Source organism: Tetrao urogallus (assembly GCF_951394365.1).
Source record: "Tetrao urogallus genome assembly, chromosome: 4".
Classification (NCBI taxonomy): Eukaryota; Metazoa; Chordata; class Aves; order Galliformes; family Phasianidae; genus Tetrao; species Tetrao urogallus.
The window spans coordinates 45,394,414-45,407,637 of record NC_136817.1 but is presented as its reverse complement, the minus strand read 5'-3'; the positions used below and the strand labels follow the sequence as shown (position 1 = coordinate 45,407,637).

At 39.7% G+C, this 13,224-nt stretch overlaps 1 protein-coding gene across 1 annotated transcript in view; it reads left to right on the top strand.

The window, feature by feature from the left end:
* The window catches only part of KIT (KIT proto-oncogene, receptor tyrosine kinase), a gene marked incomplete at both ends in the record, with an annotated part of 50,208 nt that overhangs the window by 27,234 nt on the left and 9,750 nt on the right, over positions 1–13,224 (top strand). Inside the window, 9 exons of the mRNA XM_079534718.1 lie at positions 2,772–2,961; positions 3,356–3,471; positions 7,753–7,867; positions 8,927–9,120; positions 10,154–10,260; positions 10,353–10,479; positions 10,738–10,842; positions 10,928–11,038; positions 12,700–12,850. Of these exons, the coding sequence (XP_079390844.1) occupies positions 2,772–2,961; positions 3,356–3,471; positions 7,753–7,867; positions 8,927–9,120; positions 10,154–10,260; positions 10,353–10,479; positions 10,738–10,842; positions 10,928–11,038; positions 12,700–12,850 (1,216 nt within the window). The remainder of the gene's footprint in view (positions 1–2,771; positions 2,962–3,355; positions 3,472–7,752; positions 7,868–8,926; positions 9,121–10,153; positions 10,261–10,352; positions 10,480–10,737; positions 10,843–10,927; positions 11,039–12,699; positions 12,851–13,224) is intronic.

Here is a 13,224-nt window from a genome sequence, read left to right as displayed (position 1 = left end):
TTCCTTTTCTCTTCTTTTCCCCAATCCTGAATGTTTAAGTTACTTCATTAAAAGGTTAATGCAGACTTGGTGCCATATGGGGGTTGTTCAGGAAGGGCTATGGAGTGTGCAGCTACTTTAATTTCTGCAGCCCTGTGCATGTTATCGGATTGTGATATTAGAGCAACCACCCAACATTGTACCCATCTCTCTGTTTTTTTCTTTCCTGGTTTAATTTCAAATTTAATCCAGTCTTAATGAAGCAAGTAATTTACCTTTGCCTACTACTTTTCCTACGCTTTAGTAATTTGGCAGCACAAATACAAAGCATATCTTCAGTACCTGCCTTCCAAGCATGGGAAATTTCACTGACACTGGCATGTCAATGTTTCTTTAATTCAGGAGGAGCTATATACGTATTTTATTTAAAATTATGCTGTGGGGAACATTTAAGTGTGTATAGGCAGCATGAAATGTCTCTGGAGTTCACCACCATGGTAAATCCAGCATCCATCACTTCCCTTGGTTTGGGGATCATATCCCTTAATAGTGAGCAAACTCCTCCCATTGTTTAATAGTGTGAATTAGACCTCTGCTGCTGTGTATTAGCTCATATGATATACAGTGCCATTCAAATTTTAAAGCTGCCAAAAAATACTAACTTGATCGACTAGTTAAGGATATATGCTTGACAATTCTGACCTAGTCTGTGTAGTGGGTTAAAATAGTTTCAGTTCCTTAAGGTCAAGACAACCAAGGGCAACTGAGACTGTAGCTGTGTGCCAGGCCTTGTATTCTCTTCCTTAGTAAATCTATTTTTCTGGAGACAAATACCCCCATAACATTGCTTGATTTGCTTTCCCAAGTAGCCTAAAGAAAATAGAAGCACTTGACTTCTGTGGATAGATCTCCAGCCTAGCTGCAGAAGTCTGACAGCAGTTAACCTTGTTATACCATTTGAGGGGGTAGGGCTCATGACACATTTTCCTCTTTTTTTTTTTTTTAAATATAAGAGACTAGATTCATATGTAAAAGAGTGAAACTGTATTAAGTATGAAAGAAAATCTTTTCCCTGAGGAGAATAATGTGAAAGCTTTTGTTACAAGAGGAGGGAAGTTCTTACCTAGAATTCTTAGGACTACTATGCATGCAAATATGGTTTTAAAAAGGATTGACTTTAGGAAGTCTGATGACTAAAATAAAGCATAGCATTGTAGAAAGTTGAAAATAAACCAACAAGTTTGTATTTAGTAAAATATAAAGTTCGTGCTTAGTAAAAAATAACTGAGAAAAGCTGGAATATTTCATTTTTGAGATACTTTTCTCCCCAAAACCTCTCAAATCTATCCTAAAATAAAATAAACTCTGTCTCCTGGTTTCCTTTCACCATTCATTGTCAATTTAGCTGTATCTTTCTAAACCATGCCAGCTCCCGGCATCATAAGAAGTGATCTGTAGAACAAACTGGAGGGACTGTGAGATTGTGTCAGAATCTAAATCACTGTGGCTTTAGTATTAGCCAAGAGGTTTCAAATAAATAAAGTTATGTTGGTACATTTCCTGGTTACTTTTTTAAATGATTGGTTCATCTAACCATAAACAGTTTCTCGAACAGTGTTTTGGACATTGACAGAACGATGATAAATTTTTTTTGCAGGCTCTTGGATATAATTTTGAATATGTGATTGTACAGAAAATAGAAAAAAGGTCTCAAAGGGAACAAAAATCTTAAATTTCCAGATTTAAAACCACCTCTCTCTCCCCCTCTCTCTCTCCCTTTTTTTTTTTTTTTTTTAAATAATAGAGACTTTTATATCACACCTGCTTGCTGTGAGTATACATCTTCCTTTCTTAGAAACATCTGTCAAGTGCTCTGTCAGCTCCATATGGTTTCACCAAGGCCTGTTGCCTTCGGTTTTCATGAGCTCAGGTACCCAGCTGGCCACAGCAGTTTGATCACCAGAAAGTGGGAAGAGGCAGAGATTTGAGATTGACTTGAGGCTACATTCAAGCTTTCCCAACTTTTTCAAGCTTTTTTCCTTGTTACTGCAGTCTGTCTGTCAGACTGATAATTCCCATATGAATTTGTGTAATAGCACTGAAAAAAATTGTCTTTCAAAGTGAGTAATCCTGAAGCTGATGAGTTTGTTAATGAAATTATAACCACTGCAGTAAGGATGCTGCTCCATGTGATATTTTGGAATGGAACTACACAGTGATAAATGGCATCCGCCAAAGAAAAGATTAAGACCCAGCAGTAGATGAACAGAAGTGCCTTAGCTTAAGACAATTGCTATCCAGGCCTTTAGCCTTAGTGCATTTTTCTCTAATTACAGTCTTTAATAGCTTCATTTGTAATGTCATTCTTAATTACACTTGAGAAAGAATCACTGAGTATTCTACTATGTTGTCATAAGTGATCAATTTATTTTGCTCTTTTTTAGTGTTTCTTTTGTGCTATACTGCTAGTGACTGATTTTTTGAAAAATGTAAACACTGGAGTAGGATCAAGCACGTTTGCATTCTTGCAGAAGCATTTAAAGGCTATTTATCACTAAGAGATGGAATCCTTTATGTTAAAGCATGTGAGGTTGCTTTGTTCTGTCCCTCATTGTTACATATATAGCTAGTGGTCTTGGTTTCAGCAGGTGAGGGCTCAAGTTCTGCTTAGTAGATCAGGTTTCCTGTTTCACAGTTGAATGTGTGATCACTGATCTTGAAGTGTGGTTAGAGTGCCAGCAATCTCCTAAATGGCCCTGAAATTGTTTTTCTTTTCCTATTATGGCTATCAGCTAAAGGATTTGTCCGTTTGTTTGCAACAATGAATACCACAATTGACATAAATGCAGGACAAAATGGAAATTTAACAGTTGAGTATGAGGCGTATCCAAAACCGAAGGAAGAAGTCTGGATGTACATGAACGAAACATTACAGAATTCATCAGACCATTATGTCAAGTTCAAGACTGTGGGCAATAACAGGTAATAAGAACGGCTTTAAGTGCTATTGATTTCACTTTGAAACAGCAAACTAGAGTCTGCTCCAAAAAAGATAAAAGTGGAGATGGCAAGAAAATTGTTTCTGAAAGGTCTTGCCAAAATGAGGCTTACTGCAGTACCTGGTGTGAAGTCTGCCAGCCGAGGTGTGGAGTAGTGCTGAGCTGAGTGCACCGAGGGACCAGCGTGCCTCCCAGCTCACCTACATGATGCCACTGCTGCCTGTAAGCTAAACTAAGAATTCAGTTTGAACGCGGAGGCCCTGCACCATCACACAGTGTATGCAGAAGATGGTGCACTACTGATTTCTGTCTTGGCTTTTTGTGCAGCAGTTGATGGCAAGTTCTGAGCATCGCTAATGCTTTTTTTTTCTCTACAGTTATACTAGCGAACTTCACCTTACCCGATTAAAAGGAACAGAGGGAGGCATTTACACATTTTTTGTGTCCAACTCAGATGCCAGCTCCTCCGTAACATTTAATGTCTATGTGAAAAGTAAGTGAACAGTCTGAAATATTTCATTATCACAGTAATTGTATTTTATACAACATAATGTATGCACAAGATGTCACAGTGTGGTTCAGCATATGAGAGGCTTTCTGAAGTGAAGCACATGCTGCAAAACTATTTAAATGTCAAGATATAAAAGTGCAGAGTACTTACAGAAATCCACCTACTATCCAGTGTGACCTTACGTTCTGGCAAACATCCTCCAGAGGTTACTGGAGAGCAGACAGATAATTTATACAGGAACAAGAAAAAGTAGCACCTGCAAAGGTGGTCTCAAAAATGAGCCATGTACCATGAACCTTTGATAATTTAAGGTGGAGCAGGAGGTAGAAGGATTGCATACATATAATTTGCATTTTTGTCTGCCAAGTTAAGCTACTAATTTTCTTCAAATTGTTTGAGTTGGATGTACAATTTGAAAATTGTAAGCAGAACTATTCATTTGTGCCTTTTGGCATCTAAATACTTCTGCATCATAATACATATCTGCATTGTTTTAGAGAAATCTGCATAGCTTTACAGTGCACATGCTGTTGTCTTTATGTACTTGTAAAAAAAAGGGATCAACCTCAGTTGCGAATAGTATTCTTCACGACAAAGGCTGAACTTGAAATTGAGTTAAGTGAAACCTTCAGGAAACTGTCCTTTATGGCAGAGCCATCCTGTTAGAGAATTTCTTACTCTCAGATATTGGCAGCTGCTAAAGGCAAAGATTAAGTACGGTAGGCAAACTGGAGAAACTAATGCAAGGTAGATAGTGATGCCTTCAAGGCTGGGGCAACAAAAAGTATAGGAAGTGCAGTATATGCTGCAAATATGTTGTTGCAATGCTTTAGCAGTAATAGGTCTTTCTCTGGGCGTGGGCTCATGTGCAGGACCATTGAGACTTCCACATATTCACAAAATCCTATATATTAATTTCTGAATTCTTCCCATTTGACAATGAATGTCAGCATCTAAAGCATCAGTGATGTATTTGCAGTGCTGTAGTTTGGGTCTAGAAATGTAATTTGTACTCCATTTGGAACATGGCATTTCTTCAGTTCTCTATAAATGCAGTCATCTGTGTTGTGCATTTCACTTCCCTAGCTATGATTTTTGAGTTGAGGGCACTGGCAACCTCAACTATCCTTTGCCATGTTGAATAAGTGTGGATCACAATCAGAAGGGGGAATTTGACTGTTGCAGAGATTAATGGAGCTAAGTGCTGAGCTAGACGTTTACTTTCTGGGTAGAAATGGAAGAAATCACAGGTTGTGGAGCAATCAGCTCCCGTGAGGCTGGGTAATATTTCCCAACTTGCAGCATCATATATGTGCTGGGAGCAGGGCACTGTGGGATCTTCTGGCTCAGGAGCAATCTGGGCAAAATAACTTTAAAAAACGGCAGCAGTTTTGTCACTATCAGATGTCAGTTCTCAGTGTAGTTGATAAAGGCTGAAACCCCTGCAGGTTGTGATCAGGGAGCCACACTAGGAATGGCATGGTGAAGCATTATGGCCGTGTCAGGAGAGAGTATGCATGACTTAGTTTTGAAAGGCTAGCCTGTGCAACCAGCAGCATTCAAGTATCATTAATTCTTGCTTCAACATGGAAGTTAGCAACTTGGAAGTCTTGGAAACAGTAAGATCAGTCTTGGGATAAAATGAAGAGATTGAAGCCACCTCAGCAGAGCCTTGGTTACCATGTAGTGCGGCCCTGGGAGGGCTACTAATGTTGCTGAAATGGATGGATTTGATGCACTTGGCTCAGAAGGAGTTTCTCTTCGTGTTTTGCAAGTTTGTACTGCAAATATTTTTTCCTTTTGAAAAGGGAAGTTGAAGCAGATCGATCCCTTGAAGAGTATGTTTTTAGGAAAAATAAACTCCTCTTTTCAGTAGCATGTAAGATGCTCATCATTTAGGTATGAAACACAAACTGCACAACAACAAAACATTATTTCAAATAGCAGAGTAACTGCAAAAGGTTAGTCAAGTGTGGGTGGGACAGATGCTGATCTAATCATGTGTCCTGATTTGGCCTTGTCACTGGGAACTTTGCATAAATAGCTGGGATCTAGCTTCTGCTGTTTACAAGTCTGGCTCAGGCGTGTAATCAGCAGAAAGCAATCAAACAGGTAAAACAGGATTCATAATCAGGGGGATATCTTCATGTAAACACAAATCGATGCTGAAGCATTTGCTGAAGGATGTGAAAAACCCTGTGCAGAAAGACTTTAAACACATTTAGCAATTGCATATGCTAATTTGAAACAATACTAAATTGCTAAAATAAAATGTAGTCAGTCATAGAGAGTATTACACGAACTAGAGAAGGAAGGAAGGAGCTCTGAAATTAGGAGCCAAAGGGAAAATTACAACTTGACAAGCAGTATGCTGAACTGAGCTACAATTAAGAAATTGTACAAATCTCCAGAGTGGCAAGTTACCATGCATCTAGCAATTAGTGGAGGAATCTTCAAGCTGGTATCTGCACTTAATGCAAAATAATATCTGGCTATAATTATAGTCAACAAAATACTGTCTGTGCAGTTGGGGATCATGCTGCAGAGAAGAAAATGGTCACGGTGTTAGAGGGCACATGAGGCTTGGCATTTTTCCTGTTGTTGCTATATGCACTGAACAAATGAGGAGTAACTGTGGTGCTGTGGAAAGATTCGGTCCAGTCCAGAAAATGTGGCTGCGGAAGAAAACCTCTCTCTGTACTGATAGAAAATACCTATTAAATGTTAGTTTTTAAACATCTACTTTCCTGTGCTAATTATGAAGAAATTGGGAATCAAAAGCAACTGAACCCACAATGTTGTTATTCAGAGCACTGAGCTGAAAGAGAATTTACTTATTTCAAATCTTTGCTGCGTTCAGAATCAACACTGATAAGAGCTGAAAAACAGAAATGGTGAAATGAGAAGTTTGGGGCATTTTTAAGAGAGGACTGCAGGTGCTGGGACATAGCACAAAGTTTTGTGGTGTTGTGACACACTACCTGACACAGGTGATATACCTAAGTACACAGTTAGAATTTCACAATTCAGTCCTGTTGATAGGAGATAGGAAAGCTGAATTTCATATAATCCGTGAATGCTGTGTGAGATACTGCCTGCTATCAAAAAAGTTCTGCTCCAAATGAGTAATGTTGAAAACACGTCTCAACATTTTGCAACAGTGTTTGGTTCTGGGTGGTTTGCATAAGACACAGCATGAGGATTTAGAAATGAAAGAACATTTGGTTCTTGTAACATGACTCATGAGGAGATGCTCACAAGTTCCTACAGTATTAGAAAATCATCTTAGGTTTCTGTAAAGTTATATTAACGGTTAATAGACTTTTAATTTGTGCCAAGTGAACATCTTTGGCATACAGTCTGGCTTTGCCATTGTTGTCTTTTTTTTTTTTTCTTTTTCTAATTTGCAAGGAAGCTAATATAGCTGTGGCTTCTAATTCTAGTTCTCCAAGAAATAAATCTTTCTAATATTTGCCAGAGTCATGTAGGCGTTGTCCTTGCCTGAAGGCCTGTGACATTGGGCTAACGACTGCAAAGTCCACCTAATTGCTTTGTTTTCCCATCATACTTAACACAGCAGCTCTGAGCTGCATGCAGCACCAGCCCCAGTGCAGAGACAGGGACTGCAGCGTCATAGCATAGGGCACCAGCTGTCTGCCTTGCTCTGTAAACTACCAGAGCAATCAGAAATTACAGCTTGGGCAGCTAATACAGCCAGCCAAATATTAGCTTCCTTTTCATGCAGCATTTCAGATGGTGAGCCTGTTAGCCCAGTGTTTTACTGGGATGCATGCCGTCTGTGGGATAGGGATAGGCACTGGTTGCATTGCGCTCCAGTTTCTTTTCTGACTGTGGTGGTAATGTTTAATGGAGGGCAGATGCAGGAGAGGTGGAGTTTGACAGATGTAACACACACAGCTGTGGATAAACTGTCCTTGTTAAAAGCTGGTAAAGTTCCTCTGCAGGAACTGGAACTGCCTTCTTGTTTAAAACACATACTTTGTTCTGTACAGCTTGTGACTTTGCTTGCGTAGGGTCTTTCATCTGATCAACATGGAGGAGGTAAAGTGCTCTGAAATCCAATGGAAGCATTCAGTGTAAGAACAGAGATTTTCACAGCTGGTCAATGCTGCAGGACCGTGGGCAGTTCAGTTCCCCTGACTCTATGGGTAGAAGCACACACAAGTTACTGCGGTGATGAGCATGTGGCAACGCAAATTCTGTGTTCCTTTAACATGAGACTCTCATTTGTGTGTGTTACAGCAAAACCAGAGATTCTTACCTTGGATATACTCAGCAATGGCATTCTTCAGTGTGTGGCAGCTGGGTTCCCAGCCCCTACCATTTACTGGTATTTTTGCCCAGGAACTGAACAGAGGTGAGTTAAGTAACCAGAGTCTCCAGTGTTGTATCTCTAGATACAACACACACTAATAAACAATTAAAAATTAAGACTGAAAAATGACTTGGTAGCAGTTACATTGCATCACTGTTTTCATCAGTTTAGGTATTGCATTATTTGCAGTGGTTTGAAGGGAAGGGAACAGCATTTTCTGCTGTGGAAAAGTTAAAGCCAAACTTTCTCCCTGCTGCAGGCTAGCTAATGTTTATATCAGTTTGGCCCCAGATGACACACATTCTCTATCCAATTTCACAGAATGACAGTCACAGAATCACTTGTGAATACAGCTGTTATCTTTTGTCTTATTGTGTAATGATATAATTTTTCAAGACATAAAGTAATTAGATTTCTATTCACATGAAGCGTCTGACAAGTAAACAAGTCTGACGTTGTTATGTGTAAAACCTGATGCCTAGTTACCACATTTCCAAAAGGCCTGCAGAGTTCCACTGTGAAGTGAGCATCTGTGAAGCACATTTTCAGATTTTTGTTGGCTTGCACTGTGGTTGCGAATCTTACACTAGCAAGTCATGGATCTCTCACCTGCATCATTTCACTGGAACAGGTTGCCCAATGAAGTTGTAGTAGCCCCTTGCTGAAAGCATTCAAGGCCAGGCTGCACGCAGCTTTGAGCAACCTGATCTAGTGGGAGGTGTCCCTGCCTACAGCAGGGGGTTTGGAATGAGGTGATCTTAGAAGTCACTTCCAACCCAAAGCATTCTATGATTCCATGATTCCATGCAGGTTTAATGGTTACAAAACTTAAGAGTATGTACCTCTAGCCAGCAGCAAGTGCAGACCTCAGGGTGTCCGTACAGCTTGTTCTGACAATTTCACCCACTACATGGAAGATAAGAAAGCATTGTGAGTGGGATAAGCTTTTAAGATAAGATCTTCAGTTGAATCTCATTGTGAAGCCATGCTGTTTGAGTTGCTGGTGGTCTGCCTTTGACTGCCTGTCTTCCTAGCAGCACCTGTCATTCATTCCTGGGAAGGCAGTCTTCAGCAGGTAACTGACAGCATTGTTCTTCCCAGGTGTTTTGACTCACCAACGATATCCCCCATGGATGTGAAAGTCAGTTACACAAATTCTTCGGTGCCATCCTTTGAGCGGATCCTGGTCGAGAGCACTGTTAATGCCAGCATGTTCAGGAGCACTGGTACCATCTGCTGTGAGGCATCCAGCAATGGTGACAAGAGTTCTGCTTTCTTCAACTTTGCTATTAAAGGTAATGTCTGGAGTGAACGCTGGTGCTGTCCACTTCTTGCTGTCATGCAAGAATTCGTCTTTTAAGTGTGTTGCCTTTGCCACAATAAATTTTATGGTTGCGTGGCTGAATGTATGATAATATGTTATGATACGATTTCTGCCTGTAAAAGCATCACCTTCTCCTTTCAGTTAATATTTGTGGTAATATCTTCAGAACTGCAGAGCAATAGTTAGCTGGTTTTATTTGCCTGTGCAGTGTGATCTAGACCAGGGACACACCACCTGCGGCATGGCACTAGTCTGCCTTCTCTCTGTCATTTTTTCTTCTCTTGTCTTTGTTTTGACTGTCTAGGTCCTAAACTCTAGGCCATGATCTCTTTCAAGATAAGACTGCATTTTTGTCTGGCTTTTATCATGTCTCAGGAAAATGTGGTCTCAGCATTGACTGGAGTGTCAGGGCTCTGCTTTTGTAAAAGAAGTAACATACTGCAAAAGTGCTTATGAGTTTTGTAGCACTACTGGTGGGTTTGTAGGGAAAAAAAAAAGCACTAGAGCACAGATGACTCAAAATGTGTTTGTGAATCTCCACTTGCTTGGGAAAAATTGCATGTTCTGCTGATGTTTTTTTTCTCTACTGCTCAGATAGAACATACAAATAACCTACAGTCAGGGTAGAGCCATATTCCTTTTCAATCCTATACAACCTCTGCTTTCAAACACTGAGTTGCAGAGATTGTTCTCGAGGGAGGAAAAGAGAAATTAGGATTTAGGAAAAGTCTCCTAACTAAGCTTCCTTCTTTGACTGTAAGCACATACTAGCTGATCTCAGTGTCATGCCTAGAGCTAAGGGTCTAGGGAAGCAAGTGATGTGGATTCTGTGCCAAGGCCTTCCTAATATATCCTAAAGATGGACTCTGATGGACTCAGAGCACTTCTGGGAAAGTGGAAACTTCAAATGATGTTACACAAGGAAAGCTTTTTCACTTGATTGTTTTTAGGGTATTTTTTCCTTTTTAGTATTTAGGCAGGATTTTCTCTGTTTTTTTTTCTAGAGCAAATCCGTACCCACACCCTTTTCACACCTTTACTAATTGCATTCGGGGTCGCCGCTGGACTGATGTGCATCATAGTCATGATCCTGGTGTACATATATTTGCAGGTAAAATCAACAGCTCCTCAAGTCGAGTTAGGAAAGAGTGGGAGCTGCCTGGGGGAGTGTCAGTACTGACAGCTGTTCTCTTTCCTTCCCAGAAACCCAAATACGAAGTCCAGTGGAAAGTTGTTGAAGAAATAAATGGAAACAACTATGTTTACATAGACCCAACGCAACTTCCTTATGATCACAAATGGGAGTTTCCTAGAAACCGGTTGAGTTTTGGTAAGTTTATATTGATTTAATTTCATCTGTGGAGTGAAACCTGCAGGTCTCATATGAGACCTTGGTCAAACATAGCAGGGCTTTGTCAAAAAGATGTTGTGCAGGAATGCAAATAGTGATAATTGCTCGTATTTACCTTGGGACACAAAGCAAGCAGATGTATCTACACTCGCTTCCCTAATACCATGAAACAGAAATCTAATCCCTTCCCAAAAAGTGCTTCAATTTGTTACACGGTGTATTGTTTTACTTTATTAGGTAAAACCCTTGGTGCTGGAGCTTTTGGAAAGGTTGTTGAAGCCACTGCTTATGGCCTATTTAAATCTGATGCTGCTATGACAGTAGCAGTGAAAATGTTGAAACGTAAGTGGCTGTCATCTGCTGCCCAATTTTTTCTATCTTCCTTCTGGTAGGTGCTATTTACTGAGCATTGCATTTTGCCTTGCAGCAAGCGCCCATTTAACTGAAAGAGAAGCCTTGATGTCAGAGCTAAAAGTTCTCAGTTACCTTGGTAACCACATTAATATTGTGAATCTACTTGGAGCTTGCACTATTGGAGGTATAGTATCAGCAGATTATTGATTAATTCTGCTTTTTTTTTTATCGTTGGAAGGAATAACCTTGAAAGGAGAACCATTGCTGCTAAGTATAAACTTGTTAAATACATGTATTGCCTAGGCAGGTTGCAGATCATCACAACTGTCATCTGTGAATTACTAAACCTAGGTTTAAGCTCATACTAAAAACAATGATGAGACTGCTGTAGGTGCAGCTGAAAATGAAGGCTGTTGTTATTCTCCTTGTGAGCCATTGTGTGTTTTTTTTTGGAGAGACTGCAAAACTTAAGGTATTCTTCCTCCACCACTCTATTTCTCTTGAATGAGAAGAGATATGTGAACTTGCTGGTATCCAGGGTATGCAGTCAGCAGCCCAGCTGCTTGCAGCGTTCCAGTCTGTGTGGATTGCAAGTATATCTGTTAAGGTACCACCAGAGTCACAATGTCTGAAAGGTAGAAAGCTGAGAAAAAGGATTTCCCAAATAAACCCAAGTGTTTTTTATTTAATATTAGCTTCAAAAATAAATATAAAAATAAGAAACTTTAAAAAGTTTATTTTCATATATAACAAAAGATACCTAACAGCTGCAGTGTCTGATACAGAGTGATGCTGTCCTGTATTTTTAACTTAGGTGCTTTCAAGCATGAAAGTTGGTGGTGTTTCTTGCACAGATATTTGCTCTTTACGTTTTTTTCTTCATTTTTCAAAGAAAATGAGCTTGTAAGAATTTGTAGTTTTAGGTAGATGCAAAATGTTTCTTACTTTCACTTACAATGATTTAAAAATAGGTTAAAAAGCAGTTTCAAGTAGTCGACAAAGCAGAGCTGCTGGCTCGAGTGCACATCACTGACAGCTGAAGGAATGTGGTCTGGGAGCAAATCCCGCCACAAAAGCTGTATTCTCTGTTATAAAAGCTGTAATTATTAACTGCAGAAAAATGGAAATAAACTGTTGAGGTTAAGAAATGGTGGTGCAGAATAAGCGTACAGATGAAATAACACGCAGCATGATTACACATTCAAGGGCCATAGCTGCAGTCATTCACTCAGAAAACGTATATTTGATCTATAAACATCCGTGCTGGAGATGACTTGATTCTCCTTTCCGATTTCATTTTAATATTCTAAGACCTTGTGCAGTGTAGTTTTCTGTCTCAGCAGGCTGTTCTATTTGAATGATTTTTCTTATTATACTAAGGAATATAACACTCTACATCATTTCCAAAACATTACTGAAGGAGTGTGAAGCTCTACTGTAAACAGAAGTGAATCAAAAGGATTAATGTTTGAAGCCTGAATTACTCGAACATTTGGAACAAATAACTTCCTTCAGGAAGTGAGCAAAATCAAACAGATGTGTCTGGCCAGAAACATTATCACAAGAAGAAAAAGACTTATTTGTTTAATTTTATGTACAATGCAGTACTACTGGGGAGGGTGGAAATTAATTGGGAGTGACACAACTTTCGCTGGACAATAGCTACTTGCCTGTGAAAGAGAAGAAGCTGGGTCGCTTGTCTTAACTTTTCATGTTTAGTCAGTGTAAGGCGGTGTGATTGTTAATAGACAAGTCTGTGTGCTTTGCTGAATGATGTCTTTATGTAAGGTTTTCTGCTTTGGAAATAATGCCCACCTGCTTTCTCGACCTCGTGTACTTCTACAGGGCCCACACTGGTCATTACAGAATATTGCTGCTATGGCGATCTCTTAAATTTTCTGAGGCGGAAGCGAGATTCATTCATTTGTCCAAAGCATGAAGAGCACACAGAAACAGCTGTTTATGAGAACCTTTTGCACCAGGCAGAGCCCACAGCGTAAGTGTGACCTGCTGAAGTGTGTGTGTGTTCAGGAGACTGAGAAGGGGGGGATGCTGAGGTTCATTAGGGATGAGGAATTGGGAGGACCCTTTCATGCATCAGGCTTTGAAGGTTCTTTGCTGCGTAAGAAAACAATTTAGTTAAAGAGATGATTTGTACAGTGGGTGGCTTATTCTAACAGAGCTCAATTCATTGTATACACTCTGTGTTTTACTTCTTTGTCAAATTTCCTGTAGTTATTTCATGCAGCTCCTTGGCTCTGATCTTCATATCTGTTTGTGTTTATCATTACTGTTAAACATTGGCAGTGCTCATTTAAAATCTTGAATAACAATCCCCCCAGTGTTATGGTGTTAGTATTCTGGGTTCTC